At 53.7% G+C, this 21,084-nt stretch overlaps 2 protein-coding genes across 4 annotated transcripts; one reads left to right on the forward strand and one right to left on the reverse strand.

The window, feature by feature from the left end:
* Positions 1-1,088: 1,088 nt before the first annotated feature.
* On the reverse strand, positions 1,089-10,928 carry IMP3 (IMP U3 small nucleolar ribonucleoprotein 3). Of its 3 annotated transcripts, none has more exons than XM_063652799.1 (2): positions 9,948-10,877; positions 1,089-2,765 (listed from the first exon to the last, which is right to left on the reverse strand). In XM_063652799.1, the coding sequence occupies exon 2, from the start codon at positions 2,148-2,150 to the stop codon at positions 1,596-1,598; it is 555 nt and encodes a 184-aa protein (XP_063508869.1). In that variant the 5' UTR covers positions 2,151-2,765; positions 9,948-10,877; the 3' UTR covers positions 1,089-1,595. The 3 variants fall into 3 exon arrangements, 2 of the variants coding, with proteins under 2 accessions (XP_063508869.1, XP_054306040.1); XM_054450065.2 differs by having other exon boundaries at positions 1,089-3,205; XR_010123986.1 differs by lacking the exon at positions 1,089-2,765 and adding an exon at positions 8,344-9,350 and having other exon boundaries at positions 9,948-10,928.
* SNX33 (sorting nexin 33) lies at positions 9,981-20,724 on the forward strand. The gene is made up of 2 exons (XM_054450044.2): positions 9,981-12,660; positions 19,054-20,724. Exons 1-2 carry the CDS (start codon positions 11,190-11,192, stop codon positions 19,305-19,307), a joined length of 1,725 nt encoding a protein of 574 aa, XP_054306019.1. The 5' UTR covers positions 9,981-11,189; the 3' UTR covers positions 19,308-20,724.
* Positions 20,725-21,084: the final 360 nt, after the last annotated feature.

The raw sequence follows: 21,084 nt of genomic DNA on the forward strand, positions 1-21,084 counted from the left end.
TACATCATTTCTTCACCTAATGCTGCCTCACACCTGGGGAAGCAAACAAGGCACCACTAAAAACCAATCCACTGATCTCGGCATCCTATTTATTCTCCTTTTAGAAGGCTTGGCCAGGCACGGTGGCTCACACCTGTAATCCCAGCACTTTGGGAGGCTGAGGCAGGATTGCTTGAACTTAGGAGTTCGAGATCAGCCTGGGTAACATGCCAAAACCCTGTGTCTACAAAAATTAAAAACTAGCCAGGTGTGGTGGTACATGCCTATAATCCCAGCTACTGGGGAGGCTGAGGTGGGAGGACTGCTTGAGCCCAGGAGATCGAGGCTGCAGTGAGCTGTGACAGCTCCACTGCACTCCAGCTTGGGCCTTGTGTGAAAAAAAAACAAAAAGAAAAAAGAATAAAGAAATCTTGAGTAAAACTTGGTAGTCTCCCTTCTAATTCTCTATCACTGCTATCATGTAAATTTCCAAGAACCTCCTGGGCCACTTCTAACCGCTAGATGGCTAAGCTACAGAGTGATTATTTCCTTACGCAAGCAAACATCCCAGTCCTCTAATACGGTATTTCCTGGGGCTGGAATATCAACCGGAAGTTATGTGAGGAAGAGCTCTGCCAAAACACTCATTCCAAGGAAGGGACTGGTAAAGTGACAAATTTGCCCAATCCTGTGGCCCTGTTGCAGATCTCATCCACAGGCCGGTCACTCGCTGCTGACTCTATTCTTCTCTGGGCTCTTGGGACGTATAAACATGACTCTATGTAAGAAAACCAGAGGCTGGGCGCAGTTTGCTCATGCCTGTAATCCCAGCACTTTGGGAGGCCGAGGCGGGCGGATCACGAGTTCAGGAGTTCCAGACCAGCCTGGCCAACATGGTGAAACCATGACTCTACTAAAAACAAAAATTAGCCGGGCGCGGTGGCGGGCGCCTATACTCCTAGCTACTCGGGAGGCTTAGGCAGGAAAATTGTTTGAACCCGGGAGGCGGAGGTTGCAGTGAGCCGAGATCGCGCCACTGCACTCCAGCCTGGGTGGCAGAGCAAGACTCCGTCTCTAGAGAAAAAAAGAAAACCAGACAGATTAAAAAGTTGCACTTACAAAGCAGTTGGGGCATTTATTGACATTTAAACAAGGGAGGAGATCCTGAACACTAGTCTCGCTCAGTTTATAAAAACTTGAGGCCCAACTCTCCATCATCTGTACACAGCTTAACCACGGCCAGGAGCAAGAATTCGAGTTAAACGAATTGAACCAGTCCAACTACAAGACGGTAAAGGGAAACAGGGCGTGGGGATTTCCAGTTTTTCCTTTTACATTACAAAGTTTCCAACACAAGAAGCCAACAATACCCCAGTGCAGCACCAAGTTACTTCCCACTGTTTCCCAAGGCACAGTCAATTAATAATCAATAGTCCAAGTTATAAGAACATTTCCTGGAAAACAAGGACGCACCTCCAGTGGCTCTATGCATGGCCTGCCACTGAACCTACGACCGACCGTCTGATACGCTTGAGGAGAGCACCCTCATAGAATCTCCAGCACCAGGCCTCAGTTTTCCCATCTGTAAAAGACAGCCATGCAAAGTGGGAGATCCGCTAGGCTTCCAGATCGAAGTCATCGCGCTCCTCATTGTACTCCAGCACGTGCCGCTTGATCTTGGACGAGTCCACCCAAGTGACAAAGTCCTCCATGCTGCGCGTGACAAGGAAGGCGGGGTCGGTAACCACGTCAGGGCCCACGCGTACGTGCCCTTGCTCCACAAAGGCCACGGCAGCCTGAAGGTGCTGCGCCATGCGCAGCTTGAGGAGCACGGTGGGAAGGCGGCGGCGGCAGAAGGACGAGGCCGTGACGAAGTCGCAGAGCTCCAGCGAACCGCGCGTGGGCACCAAGCCGAGAGCATACAGCTTGTCCAGCAGCGCGGCCGAAGCGCGCACGCGGAACTGGTCGCGTTCGGGCAGGTCGCGCAGGCGCCGCGCCAGCTCACGCACGGCACGGCTCAGCTGGTTGTAGCGCGTGTAGTCCTCCCGCCGCTGCAGCCGGTAACGCCGCAGAACGCGCAGCTCGTGCAGGTTGTTGTCGGTGACCTCCCAGTTCAGAAAGTCCACCTGCTTCAGCAGCTTCTGCTCGTGGAATTTAAGCTTCCGCACCATGATGGCGGCAGCCGCAGCGGCAGGACACGAAGCTGAGAGCGCGTTCTGGCGCCCGCGCGATTTCCGCCGCGGCGCACTAAGACCTGGACGGCCTGGGACCCTGGGCCAATGAAAGAAAGGCTTAAAGTCACGCCCTCACTTCCCATTGGCCAGGGTGGGACCACGCCTCTGCACTGGGATCTCGCGTTTCTTCTTTTCTTCGCGTTTGCGAGGGAGGGGGTAGAAGCATCGGAGTGGGGGTGGTTGGGAGCGAGTGCCTAGGCGGCTCCGCGCGCTTCTTAGTAGCCAAGACTGTATCCCTTTCTGCGGCAATCATTTCCTCCTAGACTTCTGTCCTTTGGGGACTTTCAGAGTCTCCCCCGCAAGAGCTGAAGAGGCCATTTCTGGGGAAGATGGGTGACTGCGGCTTGTTGATTGGGTTTACTGTGCTAACTTCCACTGGGCTCCTGCCATGCCGTGGGGGAGCTTGCCGGAGCCGGCTGTCCTGGGGCTGACCTGGTAGTCCCCGCCGCCCGCCAACGTCAGGTCCTTCACCTGGCAGGCAGAGCGATCTCTCACTGTCAAGTTGAGATGGGTGGCACCGAATCCATGAAATACTGATTGCTTGGCTGCTTCCTAGGCCCACAGAAAAGGGATCTATAAGGGAGCCGCCTGGAAATCCATATTATTAACTAAAGTGTCAGATGATTCATAAAACCCAGCAAGTTTGAGAAACTTGGACTGTAAGTACAAGTCCAAACCCTTTAGTCTGTGCTCAAATGAATTATCCCGACATGAATTTCTGGCCACCAAGCACTGAGTTAACAAATTTAATGCTGTTTCCGCTAGTTGCATCTGTAAGTTACATCTGAGTGTAGCGCTGCAGACCTAACCCCTTTTTGTCCAGGCATTTGACGCCACCTAGCTTCTCACTGATCATTTTTGTTTTGTATGCTTTTCATTGTCTTTTACAATACAATATTTGGGGGTCGGGCGCGGTGGCACATGCCTGTAATTCCAGCATTTTGGGAGGCTGAGGTGGGAGGATCATTTGAGGCCAGGAGTTCAAGACCAACCTAGGCAAAAAAAAAAAAAAAAAAAAGAATAAAGCAAAAAGAAGCGAGATCCCGCCTCTGTAAAAAATCTTAAAGAATTAGCCAGGCACGGTGGTGCGCGCCTGTAGTCTTGACTACCTTGGAGGGTGAGGGGGAAGGATCATTTGAGCCCAGGACTTGTAGGCTGCAGTGAGCTACAATGGTGCCACAAGAATTAGCCAGGCATGGTGGTGCATGCCTGTAGTCCTGACTGCCTGGAAGGCTTAGGGGGAAGGATCATTTGAGCCCAGGACTTGTAGGCTGCAGTGAGCTACAATGGTGCCACTGCACCCCAGCTTGCACAACAGAGCCAGACCCTGTCTCAAAAAATATATATATATATAATATTCGATATCTGGAAAATAATATACATAATATGTAAATTATAAAGTATAATAAATACTCATGAACTTAGCCAGTTTAAGAAAACATCACCAGGCTAGGCATGGTGGCTCATGCCTGTAATCCCAACACTGGGAGGCCAAGGTGGGAGGATCACTGGAGGCCAGGAGTTCAAGACCAGCCTGGGCAACATAGTAAGACTCAGTCCCTATGGACAAAAAAAAAATTAGCCAGGCATCGTGGCAGCACCTATAGTCCCAGCTACTGGTGGAGGTTTCAGGGTAAGAGGGGGGAGGATCCCTTGAAGCCGGAAGTTCAAGGATGCAGTGAGCCATGATCACACCACTGCACTCCAGCTTGGGCAACAGAACAAGATCCTGTCTCTAAAACAAACAGAAAGCTAATACAGATCGTTTGCTTTTTTTAATCTAATTGTTTTTTTTTTTTTTTGGAGATGGAGTCTTGCTCTGTCGCCCAGGCTGGAGTGCAGTGGTGTGATCTTGGCTTACTGCAACCTCTGCCTCCTGGGTTCAAGCTATTCTCCTGCCTCAGCCTCCTGAGTAGCTGGGACTACAGGCACCTGCCACCACACCTGGCTATTTTTTTGTATTTTTAGTAGAGACGGGGTTTCACCATGTTAGCCAGGATGGTCTCCATCTCCTGACCTTGTGATCCACCCACCTTGGCCTCCCAAAGTGCTGGGATTACAGGCATGAGACACTGCACCCGGCCCCAGAGTAGGTCTTATTGAGAAGATGATATTTTATAGGGGTTAAGCCATGTGTGGATATCTAGCGGGAGAACATTTCAGGAAGAGGAAACAGTGGAAATGCCTTAAGGCAGGAATGTGCCTGGCATGTCAGAAGAGTAAGAAAGCTATCTTGGCTGGAGCAGAGTGGGCAAAGAGGAGAGGAAGAGATTAAAGAGCTTGTAGTCCCTTGAAAAGACTTTGGCTTTTATGTTGAGAGGCAGATACTTCGGGGTTTTGAGCAAAGGATTGACACTTATGTTTTTTGTTTGTTTTTGTTTTTGAGATAGGGTCTCACACTGTTGCCCAGGCTGGAGTGCAGTGGTACGACCAGGGCTCACTGCAGCCTCAACCTTCCAGCCTCAAGCAATCCTCTTGAATAGCTGGGACTACAGGCACATGCCACCATGCCCAGCTAATTTTTATTTTTTATTTTATTATTATTATTTGAGACAGAGTCTTGCCCAGGCTGGAGTGCAATGGCGCGATGTCAGCTCACTGCAACCTCCGCCTCCCAGGTTCAAGCGATTATCCCTGCCTCAGCCTCTCAAGTAGCTGGGATTACAGGCGCCTGCCACCACGCCTGGCTAATTTTTGTATTGTTAGTAGAGACGGGGTTTTGCCATGTTGGCTAGGCTGGTCTCGAACTTCTGACCTCAGGTGATCCACCCAAAAATGCCGGGCCTTCCAGAGTGCTGGGATTATAGATGTGAGCCACTGCACCCGGCTGCTAATTTTTAAATTTTTTATAGAGATGGGGTCTCACTATGTTGTCATGGCTGGTCTTGAACTCCTGGGCTCAAGCGATCCTGCTACCTCAGGCTCCCAAAGTGCTGGGATTACAAGCATAAGCCACCATGCCCGGCTCAGAAATTCAATTTTGGACATTTTGGGTTGGAGGCATCCATTAGACTTCTGAGGGGAGATGTCAAGGAGAAATAGATACATGAGTTAGGAGTTTTTTTAAAAAGGGCTGGAGATTTAAAAAATTGGGCATTACTAGAATGAGTGATATTTGAAGTCATTAGGCTGGATGAGATCATCAAAGGAGTGCCTATGGATACAAAAGACAAGAGGACAACTCTACTGTGGTTACTCTAATGTTAAGAATTATTGGAGGCTTGCTGGGCGCTGTGACTCACGCCTGTAATCCCAGCACTTTGGGAGGCTGAGGCAGGCGGATCACGAGGTCAGGAGATCGAGACCAGCCTGGTTAACACGGTGAAATCCCATCTCTACTAAAAATACAAAAAATTAGCCAGGCGTGGTGGTGGGCACCTGTAATCCCAGCTACTTGGGAGGCTGAGGCAGGAGAATTGCTTGAACCTGGGAGGCGGAGGTTGCAGTGAGCCGAGATGGCACCACTGTACTCCAGCCTGGGCGACAGAGCAAGACTCTGTCTCAAAAAAGAAAAAAAAAAAAAGAATTATTGGAAAGAAGAGGATGAACCAGTGAGGTAGAAGGAATACCAGGAGAGTATGTTCTTTCCAATGCAAATGAAGAAAGTGTATCCAGGAGGAAGAAGTGATCAACCAGGTCAAATGCTACCAAAAGGCTAAATAAGAGAAGGACTGAAAATAACCATTAGGGTCCAGCAACACCAAGGCTATTGATGACCTTGACAAGAATAGTTCAGTGGAGTGTGGGAGTAAAAGATTGGCTAGAGGGATTTAAAGAGAGAACAGGAGAAAAAAAATTGGAAGCACTTAGTATAGATAGCTATTTCAAGGAATTTTGCTGCAAAGGTGAGCAGAGGAATGGGGCAATAGCTGGTGGGGAAAGTGGAGTCAAAAAAAATTTTGAGATGGAGTCTTGCTCCGTCACTAGGCTGGAGTGCAGTGGCAGGCGCAATCTCGGCTCACTGCAACCTTTGCTTCCCGGGTTCAAGCGATTCTCCTGCCTCAGCCTCCTGAGTAGCTGAGACTACAGGCACACGCCACCATGCCTAGCTAATTTTTGTATTTTTAATAGAGACGGGGTTTCACCATGTTGCCCAGGATGGTCTCGACCTCTTGACCTCGTGATCCGCCCACCTCAGCCTCCCAAAGTGCTGGGATTACAGGCATAAGCCACCATGCCCGGCCTCAAAAAAAATTCTTTTTTAACATGTGGGTTGATACTTCACTCAATAGCTGCAGCTTATTGGTTGCTTTCCCAGTCTATTCTACCTCCAAAAGTGCTCCCTGCCCTATGTCAGGCCCTCATCATCTTTTGTCTGCATTCCTACAGTAATAGTCCAGTGTGTCCTGCAGGCTGCCACCAGCAGAGTCAGCCTGAAAACCACTGAGCACAGAGCACAGTTCTTCTCCCTTGCTGTTTCCTTTCCTAAAGGATGAAAATTGGATGCCTGGATGAGGGATGGATGCTGTTTCCTGTGTAAGAATCAGGGTCCCAGCAGGAAAGACAGAACACACCCCCGTGAGAATAACGTGAGAGGCTGGGGGTGGTGGCTTACGCTTGTAATCCCAGCACTTTGAGAGGTCGAGGCAGAAGGACTGCTTGAGCCCAGGAGTTTGAGATCAGCCTGGGCAACATAGTGAAAAGCCCCCTATACAAAAATACAAAAGTTGGCTGGGTGTGGTGGCAGGTGCCTGTAGTTTCAGCTACTTGGGAGGCTGAGGTGCGAGGATCACCTGAGCCCAGGGAGGTTGAAGCTGCGGTGAGCTGTGATTGTGCCACTGTATTCCAGCCTGGGCAACAGAGTGAGACCCTGTCTCAAAAAAAAAAAAGAAAAAAAAAAACAGAAAAGAAAAAAAGAATAATGTGAGACTTGACTAAAGGGACTGTTTCCATAGGAATGGGCAGGGTATAGGGAGATCACAAGGGTTAGTGCAGTTTCCTGAGACTGCTAACATGGCCTGTTTCCCCTAGGACTGAAGAAGGTCCCTGGAGGGGAGGGAATGGGAAGATACAGGTTCTGGAAATCTCAGTGAGGCTGAAGAGTGAGTTCCTCCCAAGAACCTGGAAATAAGGGTGGCTCCTGAGAGTTACAAAAAACCCACCTGGAACACATGTGGGAGTAAATCCAAAATGGCTGGTCTGTAAATGTGTGACTGAGTGTTTGGGAACCAACTAAAGGCTGTCAAGGGTGGTGGCTGAGGACGCCTCGGGGAGGTTGGGCTGGAGGGGGACCCTATTGGGTGAACAGAAATCCCAACTGTATTAAGTAAACTAATAAAGGTAAAGCGTTTACTGTAGTGTCCAGCACTCAGCAAGCACTAAGGAAGTAGATGCTTTTTTTTTCTTTTTTTTTTTTTTGTGAGACAGGGTCTTGATCTGTTCCCCAGGCTGGAGTATAATGACATATACAATGGCACCATCTTGGCTCACTGCAGCCTCTGACTCCTGGCCACCTCACCTGGCTGATGCTATATTTTTTTTTTTTTTTTTTTTTGAGATGGAAGTCTTGCTCTGTCGCCAGGCTAGAGTGCAGTGGCACAATCTCGGCTCACTGCAACCTCTGCCTCCCGGGTTCAAGCAGTTCTTCTACCTCAGCCTCCTGAGTAGCTGGGATTACAGGCATGCGCCATCACGCCCAGCTAATTTTTTGTATTTTTAGTAGAGATAGGGTTTCGCCATGTTGGCCAAGCTGGTCTCGAACTCCTGAGCTCAAGTGATCCACCTGCCTTGGCCTCCCAAAGTGCTGGGATTACAGGTGTGAGCCACTGCACCCGGCCCTGATGCTATTGTTAAACTTAGTTTGGAGAAAGGCTATGTGGACAGAAGATAGATCACAGGGAAGGGGGGTCCTAAAAGCACGTGGGGAAAACGTATATTCTGTCTTAGAGATGCTAGGACGACCTGTCTTTAGAATGAAGGCTGCCCCATGACAGGAAACAAGGTTTTAAGGTTACTTGACTGAGAGACTCGTCATACCTTTTCCCCTCTTGGGGGTTCCAGACTCACTGAGCTAACTTTCTGGTTAACTGGGCTTCCCAAGGGGTAGCCCAAACTGCCTTGACCTATTGATGCAGAAATTCAGTTCTGCTTGACAGTTTTATTTCTCTGTGCAAATTAATACCTAGCCTTCTGGGGTTTGTACATAGGCCTTTATTCTGGTCAAATGCCAGACCTGCAAAGGGAGTCGGATCCACTCACTGAACCAGTGAAACTGGGTTTTGGAGCCAGAGGTCTGGGAACCATGTCCCTCAAAACAGCCAAAGGTATCCATCTTTAGCAGAAATACCTTGTACCAGTTAATCTGCAATAAGTGAGTAGGGAGAGAATGAAGGGAAGATCTAGCTAGACAGGGTAGACAAGACTCCAGGGTATAGCCAGGAAAGGGAGTCCTCCTGAAGCCTTTGCCTCATCTTAGGCACCTCCTCCTTCAGGAAGCTTTCCTTGATCCTTGCTCTACCTAGGCTGGGGTAGGTACCCTCATGTGCACTTTTCATGGCACTAACTAGTCACACTGGGCAGGGAGCATTTGTCTACTTGTCACAACACATCTGAGCTTTTGGAAAATAAGGATAATGTCTTATTTGTCTTTGTAGCTCAGGTGCCTGGTGCGGAGTAGGTACTCAGTTAATGTTTCTTGAGTGCATGACTTGGCTGAATGAATGACTGAGACAGAATGGATTGATTTAAAGACAAGAGAGGGTGGACTGTAAGCCCCCCAGGATAGGAACCCCGACTGCCTTGTGGTGTACTCCACAGTGCCCAGCACAGTGCTTAGCAGAGTCAATGCCCAAACTGTTCCAGATATGCTGACCGAGGGTCAGATGCCACTTGCCTCTTCTCGAAGATTCTCTACCTGACCACTTCTCTCCTTGCTGCCGCTGGCTAGGACAGAACATCCAGTCCCCGCTGCCCTACTAAGCAACACGGAACCGGGTGGCACCTAGACTTGTTCCCTGTCGCTGCAGATGTAGGGTAGTGTCTTTCCCTCCTTCCAAGCTGGTCGCCCAGGGCAGGGTCGCCCTGTCTGGCTAGGGTGCTGCACCCGCAGCTCTCGGTATCTTAGGTCAGAAGCCTGGAACGCGCAGGCCGTTTCTGCTCCTCCGGAAAACAATCTCTGAGCTGCGCCACGACCCGTCCCTGCGGAGCAGGAGTGAGGAATGGGAAGGTGGGAAGGCGAGTCCGTGACTCTGCTCCCCAACCCCAGCTGGCGCGGCTTTCCACGCACCCCCCCCCCCCCGATCTCCCGATCCTGGCTCTGGCGCGGTGCTCCTTGCAGCCCCACGCTTTGCAAACTTTCGGAGTTTTACTCCATTTGCGTCACGGAAAAGGCAGGAGGATGACGGAGTCCAGGAAGCGAGGCAGCGGCAGCTGGCAAGCTCCCCCGCCGGGCGCTCCAACCACGGGGGCGTGAGGTGTCTCCCGGCGAGGGCGGACAGGCGGAGGGAGAGGAGGGGAGGTGGCGGTCCCAGGGACCAGCCCCGGAGGCTCTCGGGCCCCCTCGTTCCCGGGTCGTTTCCTCCCTCTCGCCTCCCGGACTGAGCGCCAGCGAGCAAGGGCGCTGGCCAGCTGGGAAGCCGCGCGGAGGAGTAGGCGGGGGCTCGGCTGCAGCGCCCCGGGCCCGCGGGAGGGCGGAGCTGGCCGTCAGTGCCCCGCCGGGACGCACGGAAGTGCAGCGGAGTTTGCCCGATTCTTCAGCCTGCTTCCCCCTCCCTCCTCCCTCTCCCCACCCCTCACCTCCCCTTTGGCGATCCTCTCCTTCCTCAGGACGCCACCTCCCGGAATCGCCTTTTTGTTTTGGAGCTGCCTTCTCGCTGGCGGAGCGGAGGGTCTGAGAGCGCCGGGGAAGGCAGGCTAGGGGCGCAGCCCGCGCCCCCAACTGGCCGGGCCCCGCGGGGCGGAGAGGAGGACGGACGGACAGACGGCTGGCCGCGCCATCCGCTCGCCGGAGCTCACTCTCCAAACTCCAAACTGTTGAGTGTGTGCGTGCACGCGAGGGTGGTGATCGGGGGTCGTAAGTCCCGGGTGAGGAACCGGTTTCTGCTGGGGTTACCTTTGGACGGGCTTCCTGGGATTCAGAGCAGGGTCAGCGTCAGGCTCAGAAACTGCTGAGGAATTAGGCAAACAAAAGAGACCACTCAGCGAGTGGCCAGAAGTCGCCCGACAGCCTCGTCGCGCCCCCTCCTTCCTCCGGGGTTGGGGCTGGCCACTTCTGGGGCGGGGAGAGGGCGCCCGAGCCGGCGGGGGCTCCGGCTGCGCCGCCGGGGTCGAAGAGTTGGCGGCCTGTTGTGTAAGCCTCAGTCCTTGTTTTCCCGGCCTGGCTCGTTGTGAAGCCGGACACATCCACCCTTGGACTCGATTCAGGCGGCTGCTGCTTTTCTCCTTGCCCCTCTTGGATTTTCCGGATTTTTGAAAACCCAGTGGCCCAGGAGCAAGAGGAAGAAGGAGGAAGGGGCAGATCTGCAGAGGAATGTGAGAGCCTCCCAAAGCGAGAGCCGCCAAAAGAATCTGGGAGCCAGAGGGACGGCCGAGCCCTGCCCGGGTTTCTGGAATGGTGGTTTCAGAGTGAGTCTCTTCTATTTTAGAACGTTGTTCCAGTGGAAAGTGTCGAATTTTTCCCCTCGCAGGGCAGATTTCTCCAGGTCACTTGACTTTTCTTCTGGGAGTAGGAGTTAGGAGAGACTCCCCTCTAACCCCCCAGAGGCTGCTAAGGGAGGAGGAGACTGTGGACATGAGCCCTCCCTGCTCACAAGCATATGCCCGGAGACCTGATAGGGCAGTTTCTGGGCCATGGACATTGCTTTGAAGAGCGGGAGACTGGACAGCATCTGTGGGTGCTGAGACCCCACCTTAGGACCTGAGAGATTGAACTGTGTAAGCGCCATTCAGCTGTGAGTGCATTCTTGGACTGCCTTGTGAGCATCCCCGGTCTGGGCAGGACCCTCTCCTTCCCATCTTTCTATACCACCCAGCCCAGCCATGGCACTGAAAGGCCGAGCCCTCTATGACTTTCACAGTGAGAACAAGGAGGAAATCAGCATCCAGCAGGATGAGGACCTGGTCATCTTTAGCGAGACCTCACTGGATGGCTGGCTGCAGGGCCAGAACAGCCGTGGGGAGACAGGGCTCTTTCCTGCCTCTTACGTGGAGATCCTCCGTTCTGGCATCAGCACCAACCATGCTGACTACTCCAGCAGCCCTGCAGGCTCTCCAGGGGCCCAGGTGAGCTTGTACAATAGCCCCAGTGTGGCCAGCCCAGCTAGGAGTGGTGGGGGCAGTGGCTTCCTCTCAAACCAGGGTAGCTTCGAGGAGGATGATGATGATGACTGGGATGACTGGGACGACGGATGCACAGTGGTGGAGGAGCCACGGGCTGGTGGGCTGGGCACCAACGGGCACCCTCCCCTCAACCTCTCCTACCCTGGTGCCTACCCCAGCCAGCACATGGCCTTCCGGCCCAAGCCACCACTGGAGCGGCAGGACAGCCTGGCATCTGCCAAGCGAGGCAGTGTTGTGGGCCGTAACCTCAACCGTTTCTCATGCTTTGTGCGTTCTGGAGTGGAGGCCTTCATCCTGGGTGATGTGCCCATGATGGCCAAGATCGCTGAGACATACTCCATTGAAATGGGCCCTCGTGGCCCCCAGTGGAAGGCCAACCCCCACCCATTTGCCTGCTCTGTGGAGGACCCCACAAAACAGACCAAGTTCAAGGGCATCAAAAGCTACATCTCCTACAAGCTCACACCCACCCATGCTGCCTCACCCGTCTACCGGCGCTACAAACACTTTGACTGGCTCTATAACCGCTTGCTACACAAGTTCACTGTCATCTCGGTGCCCCACCTGCCTGAGAAGCAGGCCACTGGCCGCTTCGAGGAGGACTTCATTGAAAAGCGGAAGCGGAGACTCATCCTCTGGATGGACCACATGACCAGCCATCCTGTGCTGTCCCAGTATGAAGGCTTCCAGCATTTCCTCAGCTGCCTGGATGACAAGCAGTGGAAGATGGGCAAACGCCGGGCAGAGAAGGATGAGATGGTGGGTGCCAGCTTCCTGCTCACCTTCCAGATCCCCACCGAGCACCAGGACCTGCAGGACGTGGAAGATCGCGTGGACACTTTCAAGGCCTTCAGTAAGAAGATGGATGACAGCGTCCTGCAGCTCAGCACTGTGGCATCAGAGCTGGTGCGTAAACATGTGGGGGGCTTCCGCAAGGAATTCCAGAAGCTGGGCAGCGCCTTCCAGGCCATCAGTCATTCCTTCCAGATGGACCCCCCCTTTTGCTCTGAGGCCCTCAACAGTGCCATTTCTCACACGGGCCGTACCTATGAAGCCATCGGGGAGATGTTTGCTGAGCAGCCCAAGAATGACCTCTTCCAGATGCTGGACACACTGTCTCTCTACCAGGGCCTGCTCTCCAACTTCCCTGACATCATCCACCTACAAAAAGGTAAGGCCCAGTGCAGGCAGGAAACTCATCCTGAGTCTGGCTCTCTGCTGGGCCCTGGGGAGATGGGGATGGCCTGGATAGAATGGAGCAACTTGTCTTTATTTCTCTGTCTCAATCATTCATTTAACAAATGTGTTGGGCTGGGCATGGTGGCTCACGCTTGTAATCTCAGCACTTTGGGAGGTTGAAGTAGGAGGATCACTTGGGCCCAGGAGGTTGAGGCTATAGTGAGCCTGATTGTGCCACTGCACTCCAGCCTGGGTGACAGAGTGAGACCCTGTCTCTAAAACAAACAAACAAACAAACAAACAAATGTGTTGAATATCAACTCTGTGTCTGTGGCAAATGTGCTTCTAGGTGCAGGGATATTGTTGTGCACAGGCCTGGTCTCTGTCCTCATGGAGCTTGATATTTACCTTCTTGTCAGTTCATTCATTTTCTCTGTTTGCATCTCGTTTACCCATCATGCATGGTGTCATGCTGGGTTCTGAGAACACATAGATGACCAGGCCCCAGGCCTTGCCCTTGAGGAGCCGGTAGGCCCTTGGGAGACACAGACCCAACCCAGATAACAAGAGCTCAGAGTGGGGGCCTGTCTTCTGCCCCTTGCAAGTTCACCTCCCCACCTTTGCAGTTTTGGAAACTACTCTCACCACTGTGTATTCTCTCTATGAGCATCTTGTCTGTGTGCAGGAAGATCCCTGTCCCCATTTTGCAGATGAAGGAGCTAGTGTCCACAGAAGAGTGGTTGCACAGCTTGTGGCCCGGCTGGGACTGTCCCTTCCTCCTGCCACCTCCCCAAGGACACGTCCATGTTGGCCACTTCCCAAGCCTAGCCATGTTTTCAGTTCTCATGACCCCCTCTGTGGGGGAGGGACAGGATGGGCCTCTGCCTGTTACTGCTGGAGCTGTCAAGGAACTGCCAGGGAAATGACTCATCCTGGGTCACACAGGGGCACTCTGGCTGGGCCAGGGGTGCGGAATCAGGGGTCCAGGCCACTGTCCACATGGCCTATCCAACTCCTGCTTCCCAAGCCTGGCTTCTCTTCTTGCCTAAGGAGAGAGCCAGTGGCTGCCCCAGCAGGTGTCTGAGTCCTGGGCACAGCTGGGAGGGCAGATGTCAGGAGAGAGGTGTGATCCTCCCTGGGGCTGCTTGGTAACTCGTCTGCAGGGCGTGGAGCTGGCTCCCTGGCCCCTGGGCCCTGAGGTCAGGCCTGGCTTGGTGGGGAGTTTGACTCTGGGTGGGGCCAGGAGGCAGACCTCTGGACTGAGCCTGGGGAACAGGAAACATGTCACCCACCACCACCAGGGAGGGCCTGGGGTAAGCTGGCCTTGCTTTCCTTTACCAAGAGGTTGACTTCTATAACTTCTCCAGCTCCCAGCCTCCTTTCTCCCCTCACTATATCCTCTTCCTCTTCCTTTCTTTCTGGTTTTTTTTTTTTTTTTTTTTTTTTTCTCATCTCTACCTTTCTTCCTCCTCCTCTGAACTCCAAGAAACACAAACCTGAGTGCTAGTCTTGGCTCTGCCGCTAGATTGCTGTGCGTCCCTGGGGAGTGCCTTTGCCCCCCCGGGCCTTAGTTTCCTGATCTGTAAAACAAGGGAAGGCCATCAGGCCTTCAAGGGAGTGGGTGGGAAGGGACTCCTGGGGAGGGTCTGGCTCAGAAGCAGAATGACACCTTAGCTCTGGCTCTGAGCACTGGGGCAGGAGTAGGGCATGGGAGGTGGCCAGGCCTGCTGGCAGCCCACTAGGGCAGGTGTCTTCCTGAGCAGAAGTGGGAAGGCTGGTTCAACCAGCTCCTTAGATGGCTTGTTCCTGTGCATGCAGCAGGAGGGGGAACACAATGATTAAACAGATGCTCCCATGCAGTGGCTGGGGACCCCCCACCCAGAGCAGAGCTGAGGGCATTAGGGCAGCCCCACACCCAGGAAGGACACCAGGGCCTCCCAGGCTGCGGGGGAATCCAGACCAGCCTTTCTGACCCTGGGCAGAGAGACAGAGCTGAGATAGGCCATTTCTGAGTTTCTACTTGAGGTGTTTCTAAGAGTCAGAGGCCACTGTCCTCTGTGCTGATGCATTTGACCTGAAGCAGAGGCCAGTCCACTGCCTTCCTTCCCCGGGAGGACCCCTCCCAATGGGCCAAGCCCTCTCTGGCTTACTCTAAGTTCTGGGCTCTGCACTGCTCCTCCCAGGCCTGTGGTGTGGGGCAAGTTAGGGAGGGGATACTGAGGCAGAACTGGACAGGCTTTGGGGACCACAGCCCAATGGGAGTGATAAGGAGGGGGTCCTATGCTGGCCTTAGGGGTGGAGCCCTTCTCAAAGAAAAGAGAAGAACAGTTGGGTCAAGGGCCCCCAGGATTCTGTCCAGCCTGTCTGGACATCTGAATGGGTGGTGAGTGTGTGGGAGGAAGGACAGTGGAGGCCTAGGTGGGAGTCAGGAGACCAGGATTTGGACAAACTTTGCATCTGACATGACTTTGGGAGAGATTTCTCCCCTCAGTCTCTAGGTGAGTAAAATGGGACCCGAGGGTCTTCATTTCCTTAGGAGGGCTCCATGTCATATGAAACTTACATTAAACAAATTTGTATGCTTTTCAAAAAAAATAATAAAATGAAATAAAATGGGACATAAACCCTGGCTGGAGCTGAGAGGAGCCTGGTCTTCCCATGGGCCTAGTCCCTGTAGCCCAAGCCAGGGGTCTCCTAAGAGAAGGGTAACCATATAATTAACCAGGGCAGTTTGGGGCATGAAAGGGGGCCCTAGCAATAGTGATCCCGGGACAACAAGGGGAAAGTGACTGTCCAGGGCAAGCTGGGACATATGGCCCCCCAACTTGACAGCCAGCAAGAGCGGGGTTGGTCCTAAGGCTCATGACAGGTCAGGAGGGCGATGTGGTCACCTCCGTTTTACAGACGAGGTGCAGCGATGCAGATGAGCCTCAGAGCAGGAGCTGGAGCCCAGTGTGTCTGGCTCCGCAGCCCAGGCTGTTTCCACTGTGCCCTCCAGATGGAGGAGGGGATCCCCAGGGATGGAGAGCTGAACCAGAAGGGGAAAGAGGAGGGAGGAAGGCTTGGGTGCTCCTTCACTGGTCCCATGGGCTAGAGATAGGCCCAGGACCACAGAGCTTCCATGGAGGGGCCACAGGGACAGCGTGGCCAAGGCAAAGTGGCCACTGTAGGGACAAGTTCTTGCCTCGGGGACAGGTGGGTTCAGCCTCTGGATTCTGAGCCATCATCTAGCCTTCCCTCTACCGCTCATCCTGTAATCTCAGCACTTTGGGAGGCCGAAGTGGGCGGATCACAGGAGTTCGAGACCAGCCGGGCTAACATAGTGAAACCCTGTCTCTACTAAAAATACAAAAAAATAGCCAGGCATGGTGGTGGGTGCCTGTAATCCCAGCTACTTGGGAGGCTGAGGCAGGAGAATTGCTTGAACCCAGGAGGTGGAGGTTGCAGTGAGCCGAGATCAAGCCACTGCACTCCAGCCTGGGCAACAGAACAAGACTCCATCTCAAAAAAAAAAAAAAAGAAAAGAAAAGCAGTTTTCAAGCCATAGCATGTAGCATCTGGAGCTCTTATTCTATCTCAGGTGCGCTCCTTTGTACTGTGTACATATTAGTTCAGTTAAGCCTCAACTATACTATAGGGCGGGTACTATTATTATCCCATTTTACAGATGTGGAAACTCCTTAAAGCACTGTACTGTGTGAGAGGTTGTCAACAGCATCACATCTAGTGCAACCTGTCCCACTGGGCAGTGGGGAGACCTGGAGCCCAGGCAAGAGCAGTGGCTTGCTGGAGAGGACACAGCTAGGACTAGGACTCAGACCTCCTGCTCCCTTCTGCCCCCAACCTGGGGTGGATGTTAACTGTCTCCAAGAGGCAGGGGCAAGATGGATTGAGGTGGGAGCTTAGGGAATATCCCTGGGACTCTGCAGCTGGTGGGCTCCAACCCTCCTTTCTGCATTTTTGGGACCCAGCCTGTAAGAGGAGTGCTGAGGCAGGAGGTCCCCCTGGATCCTCAGCTCTCAGGTTAAGTCTTAAGTAGAATGTAGTGGGGATGCTGGACAGGCCTGAGCCCTGACTCCCAGCCTGTGGGGTGGGGTGCATTAGCATTAGCTGGTCCTGGCCCCAGAGCTGAGTCACAGGGTGGAGGGGTAACGGAGAACAGGGTGGGGCCTCTGTTTCCCCCCGACCTCTGTGGCCTTTGCTCCCCATCCCTGGCCTCCTGCCTGTCTGCGGATACCTAACCATTGCAATGGGTTCATTCTTACTCTTTGGGCTCCTCATCAGCAAAAGAGGCCTTTCCTTCCTCCAAGGCCATGGACAGGAAAAATCTATAGATGCACTTCCACTGTGCCAACTTTCTCAGGCAGGTGGAATCCAGGCTAGTTCAGTATCTCCCCTTTAGCTGGGTTCCTTCTGTGGAAGTTTAACTCCAGTTTCTTCATCCTGCTGTTTTCTACCTTTCTTCTTACGGTTCTTCCTACTCCTTGGGACCTTCTTGAATCCGTGTGTCCAATGTCTGGGGGCCCCACACATATGCCTGAAGGACCTGGCATGGGTTCCCTGCAACAGAAGTGGTGTCCAACCCCCAGCTGTGCAGGACCAGGCAGGAAAGAGGCTGGGAGTCCTGGGCAAGTTCCTGCCCCTCAGGGCCTTGGCCTCTGTACAGTAGTAGGGTGGAGGTGGAATTGAGGGTTGGACACCTGATCTTTTGGGCCTTTCCAGCTCTGAAGTCTCTTACTGGGTCCTATCCTGGGCCTTGGGGTGATCCCCCTTCTGCTGCCCAGGGCTGGGCTGTTGAGATGGTGTAGGAGGTGGTCCAGGGAAGATGGCAGAAGGACTGAGTGGGCTGGGAGCTGGAGACTGCAGATTACTTTTGGGTGCTGTGTGAGCAGCCCTGGAGACACTGAACTTGAGTCTATTTGCCTGAAATGCTACTATTAGCCGATTAGCCATGCACTTGTCAACTAACATGGATGTTGCCCCTTCTAAAGGCATCCAGAGTTATTCCCAGCATGTAGAGCCCTGGGTCTGATATACAGTAAGTGCTCAATGAATGCATTTAGAATGCACTGGACAATTGGAGCCAGGGAGTGAAGAGAATATCATCTAGATGGCCCTCAAGAGCCCTCCTTAAAGGAGAAGTGGGAAAGCGTGGATATTGAGCATGCTATCTGTGTGTAGTGGGTGCGTTTGAAGTGCTCAGGGGTGTGCTGTCCTCTATGCCAACCCTTCCCCGCTCCTAATCTTCTTTGTATGGTGGATTCTCTGCAGCCCTCGGCGACTGAGTGCCAGGCACAGGCAAACTTCCTTCTCTTCCCAGCAACTGTCCCCACTGGCTTAAAGGCAGAATTAGTCAAGTCCCTTTTAATTCAGAACTGAAATTCATTCACCAACTGCTTGTTCATTCATTCAGATTCTTCTAAATTGGGTCCTCTGCCCAGGTTCCTCTCCACCCCCCATCTGTCACCTGGTTATTATACAACCTCCTCGAGTTCCCTGGGGGCTGGGATGAGGAGAGAACAGGGCGTGCATGTCTGGGAGATACACCAGGTGGCCTTTGAAGAGTTGTTTTAGAATCAGCAGTGTGATGGGGGTGGGGGTGGGGAGCCAGGGCACAGGTGACATGGGGGAGGCATTCTGTCAGGGGACCTGGGAGAGGCTCCAGTGTAGAAGTGGCACCTGATCGGGGCCATGAATTATGAATAGGAATCCAGGGGGCAGAGGTAGGAAGGTAGGAAAGAGCCAGATGAGTTTGATGAACATGGGGGTCAGTGTGGAACGCGTGCAGGGGCCAACTCCCAGATGTGAGGGCCCCCCAGGCCAGGCAGATTGGTGTGGACCTTGATCTGTAGGTAGTGGAGAGCCAGGAAAGGTGCCCAGCTTGGGAGACCTCTTTAGATGCTGCAGAGAACCTGTCAGAGGCTGGGGCGGAGGGCAGGGAGACGTGGCGGGGGGGGTGTTGTAGCAGTCCCTGGGGTGTTGTAGCAGTCCAGTGAGGGACAGGGTTGAATCAGTTCAGCAGGCCTATATCAGGATCTGCTGTGGGCCAGGCCTTGTTCTGGGTACCAGGGACACAGAGAGGTTGAGGACAGGCTCTATCCTCATTGACTTCATAGTCCATCAAGCAGGGCTGTGACTGGTCACATGTGGGCTACTGGTGGCGCTGCAAATTTGGAGGGAAGATGATGTGCTTGGTTTAGGAGGTGCTGAGGGTGACGGCTTGGGTAATGTCCTGGCAGAGACACCCAGGTGGCTGGAATGTGGGTCTGGGGCTCAGGAGTGAGGTCCAAGTTGAGCTGATGAGGGTGCTGTCTGCCCTGAAGGGTACAGGGAGCACATGGAGATCAGAGCCCTCACACGCTGTCCTCTGCTCTGCCTATGCCAGGCGCCTTCGCCAAGGTGAAGGAGAGCCAACGCATGAGTGACGAGGGCCGCATGGCGCAGGACGAGGCAGATGGCATTCGCAGGCGCTGCCGCGTGGTGGGTTTCGCCCTGCAGGCCGAGATGAACCACTTCCACCAGCGCCGTGAGCTCGACTTCAAGCACATGATGCAGAACTACCTGCGCCAGCAGATCCTCTTCTACCAGCGGGTGGGCCAGCAGCTGGAGAAGACCCTGCGCATGTATGACAACCTCTGACCGCATGTGCCTGGGCCCCCTCCTTCCCCTGGGCCTGGTCACTGCAGTGTACCCCACTTTCCCGACCTCCCTATACCAGCAGTGGCTGGGGGAGGGGTCAGCAGTGGGGGAGATAAGCGGCCTGTCCTGCCTCCTGGGAGAAGGAGCTTTCAAGGAGTCATGGGTACCCCTGGGAAATTCCCCACTCCTTAGAAGTGGGGCACAGCAGGGGTGAGAATGGAGTCAGGAGCCCTCGAGGCCAAGGCCTGGGCTGCCAGTCAGTCAGTGAAGGTCAGGCCAGGGTCTCAGCCTCCCCTAGAGCCTATTTTGCTTGCTCACCTGGCCACTGCTGCCTTATCCATTCAGCAGACGCCGAGGCCTGCTGCACCCCTGGGTCAGACGCTGGGCACCCAGGGCTGTGACATGCCTGCTCTTCAGGAGTCCTCAGTGAAGGTCAGGGTCAGACACAGACAGAGTCAATGCAGTATGACTGATGGTTAAGTGAGGGATTTCTGGAAGCTCATAGAAGGGACCACAGCGTTCCACTGGTCAGGGGAGACTCCATAGAGTAGGCAACATTCGGGCAGTGTTTTGAAGAATGACAAGGGCCTGCCAGGCAGTACATGGGGGAGAAGGACTTTCAGGGGAGAGGAACAGCATGGGCAAAGTTATGGAGGCATGTAAACATCTCCCTCTTCTCTCCCTTACTTTCCAAGCAAGTTAGGTGCGCTTTCCATGGGGATTCTGGCCTGTGTGGTAGGAAGGGATCTCCCTTGCTCCCATGTTGCTGGCTGTCCGTACATCACCCTGTCCCCTGCAGGAGGGGGCTACAGGCCATCTCCCTCCTGTAGGCCTCTGACTCCCCTCCACTTTTGGGCCCTCAGCTTATCTCAGGTAGGGGACCATTGCAGCATCCTCCCCTCCTCGGGCTCAAGGTGCTGAGGTATAAGCCCTGGGCCCCAGATCCCTGGTGACACCTTCCTGGAGAAGACTCTCAAAAGTGACTGTATATTTGAGTTCACCAGCAATAACTCCCCACACTCGAAGCAGGTCCAAACCCAGGATCCCAGGGTCCTTGGGCTCCGTGGCACTGTCTTCCCCACATCCTTCTTGTTGCACAATGGGAAACCTAAGAGGAAAAAGACAGGGGCCTGCCTGCCCACCCATGCGAGGGATTCCATGCCCACCTGCCCTCTGCCTGCCTCACTGGAATGTGGGCCCCTGCTCCCAGTCAGGTTGTGCTGTCTCTGACCTATGTTTACATCCCCGAGGGGTTTCTGCCTCCTCCCTGCCCGGGTCAGGGTGTGGTCCAGCAGCTTGTTGTGGGGTGCTGACCTGTGTCACCACTGCCCTCCTTGCCCCCGGGGGGGTCATGGTCTCCTCCTGGATGCTGCTGCTTGAATCTTTTTTCTTGATAAACCTTTTACAATTAAGATAACACAAGCATGACTTTTTCTGTTTGGATCCCAGAAAGGCGGAGGGCAGGAGAAGGATAGAGCCCTAATTGCTCCTGAGAGCCATTGGGTGAGATTCTGAGGTCATCGTGGGCACAAATTTACCACAGAACCTCAAAAGTTCGGGGGAGGGCTGTGCTGGTGGAAGGTGCCAGCAGGCAGGAGGAGTTAGAGGCGGCTGTGGACCCCCGGGTGGATCCATCCCTCCCTAGAATGCACTCTTGTCTCTAAAACAGGTGGAGTGCCTCCCAGGGGACTGGCTGTACTGCCTTGTGATCTGGAGCTGAGGGTTGTATGAGGAAGGGACAGGACGCTGTGCCCTAGGACAATTTAATAGATGGTGG

This window comes from Pongo pygmaeus, chromosome 16 (assembly GCF_028885625.2).
Source record: "Pongo pygmaeus isolate AG05252 chromosome 16, NHGRI_mPonPyg2-v2.0_pri, whole genome shotgun sequence".
Taxonomy (NCBI): Eukaryota; Metazoa; Chordata; class Mammalia; order Primates; family Hominidae; genus Pongo; species Pongo pygmaeus.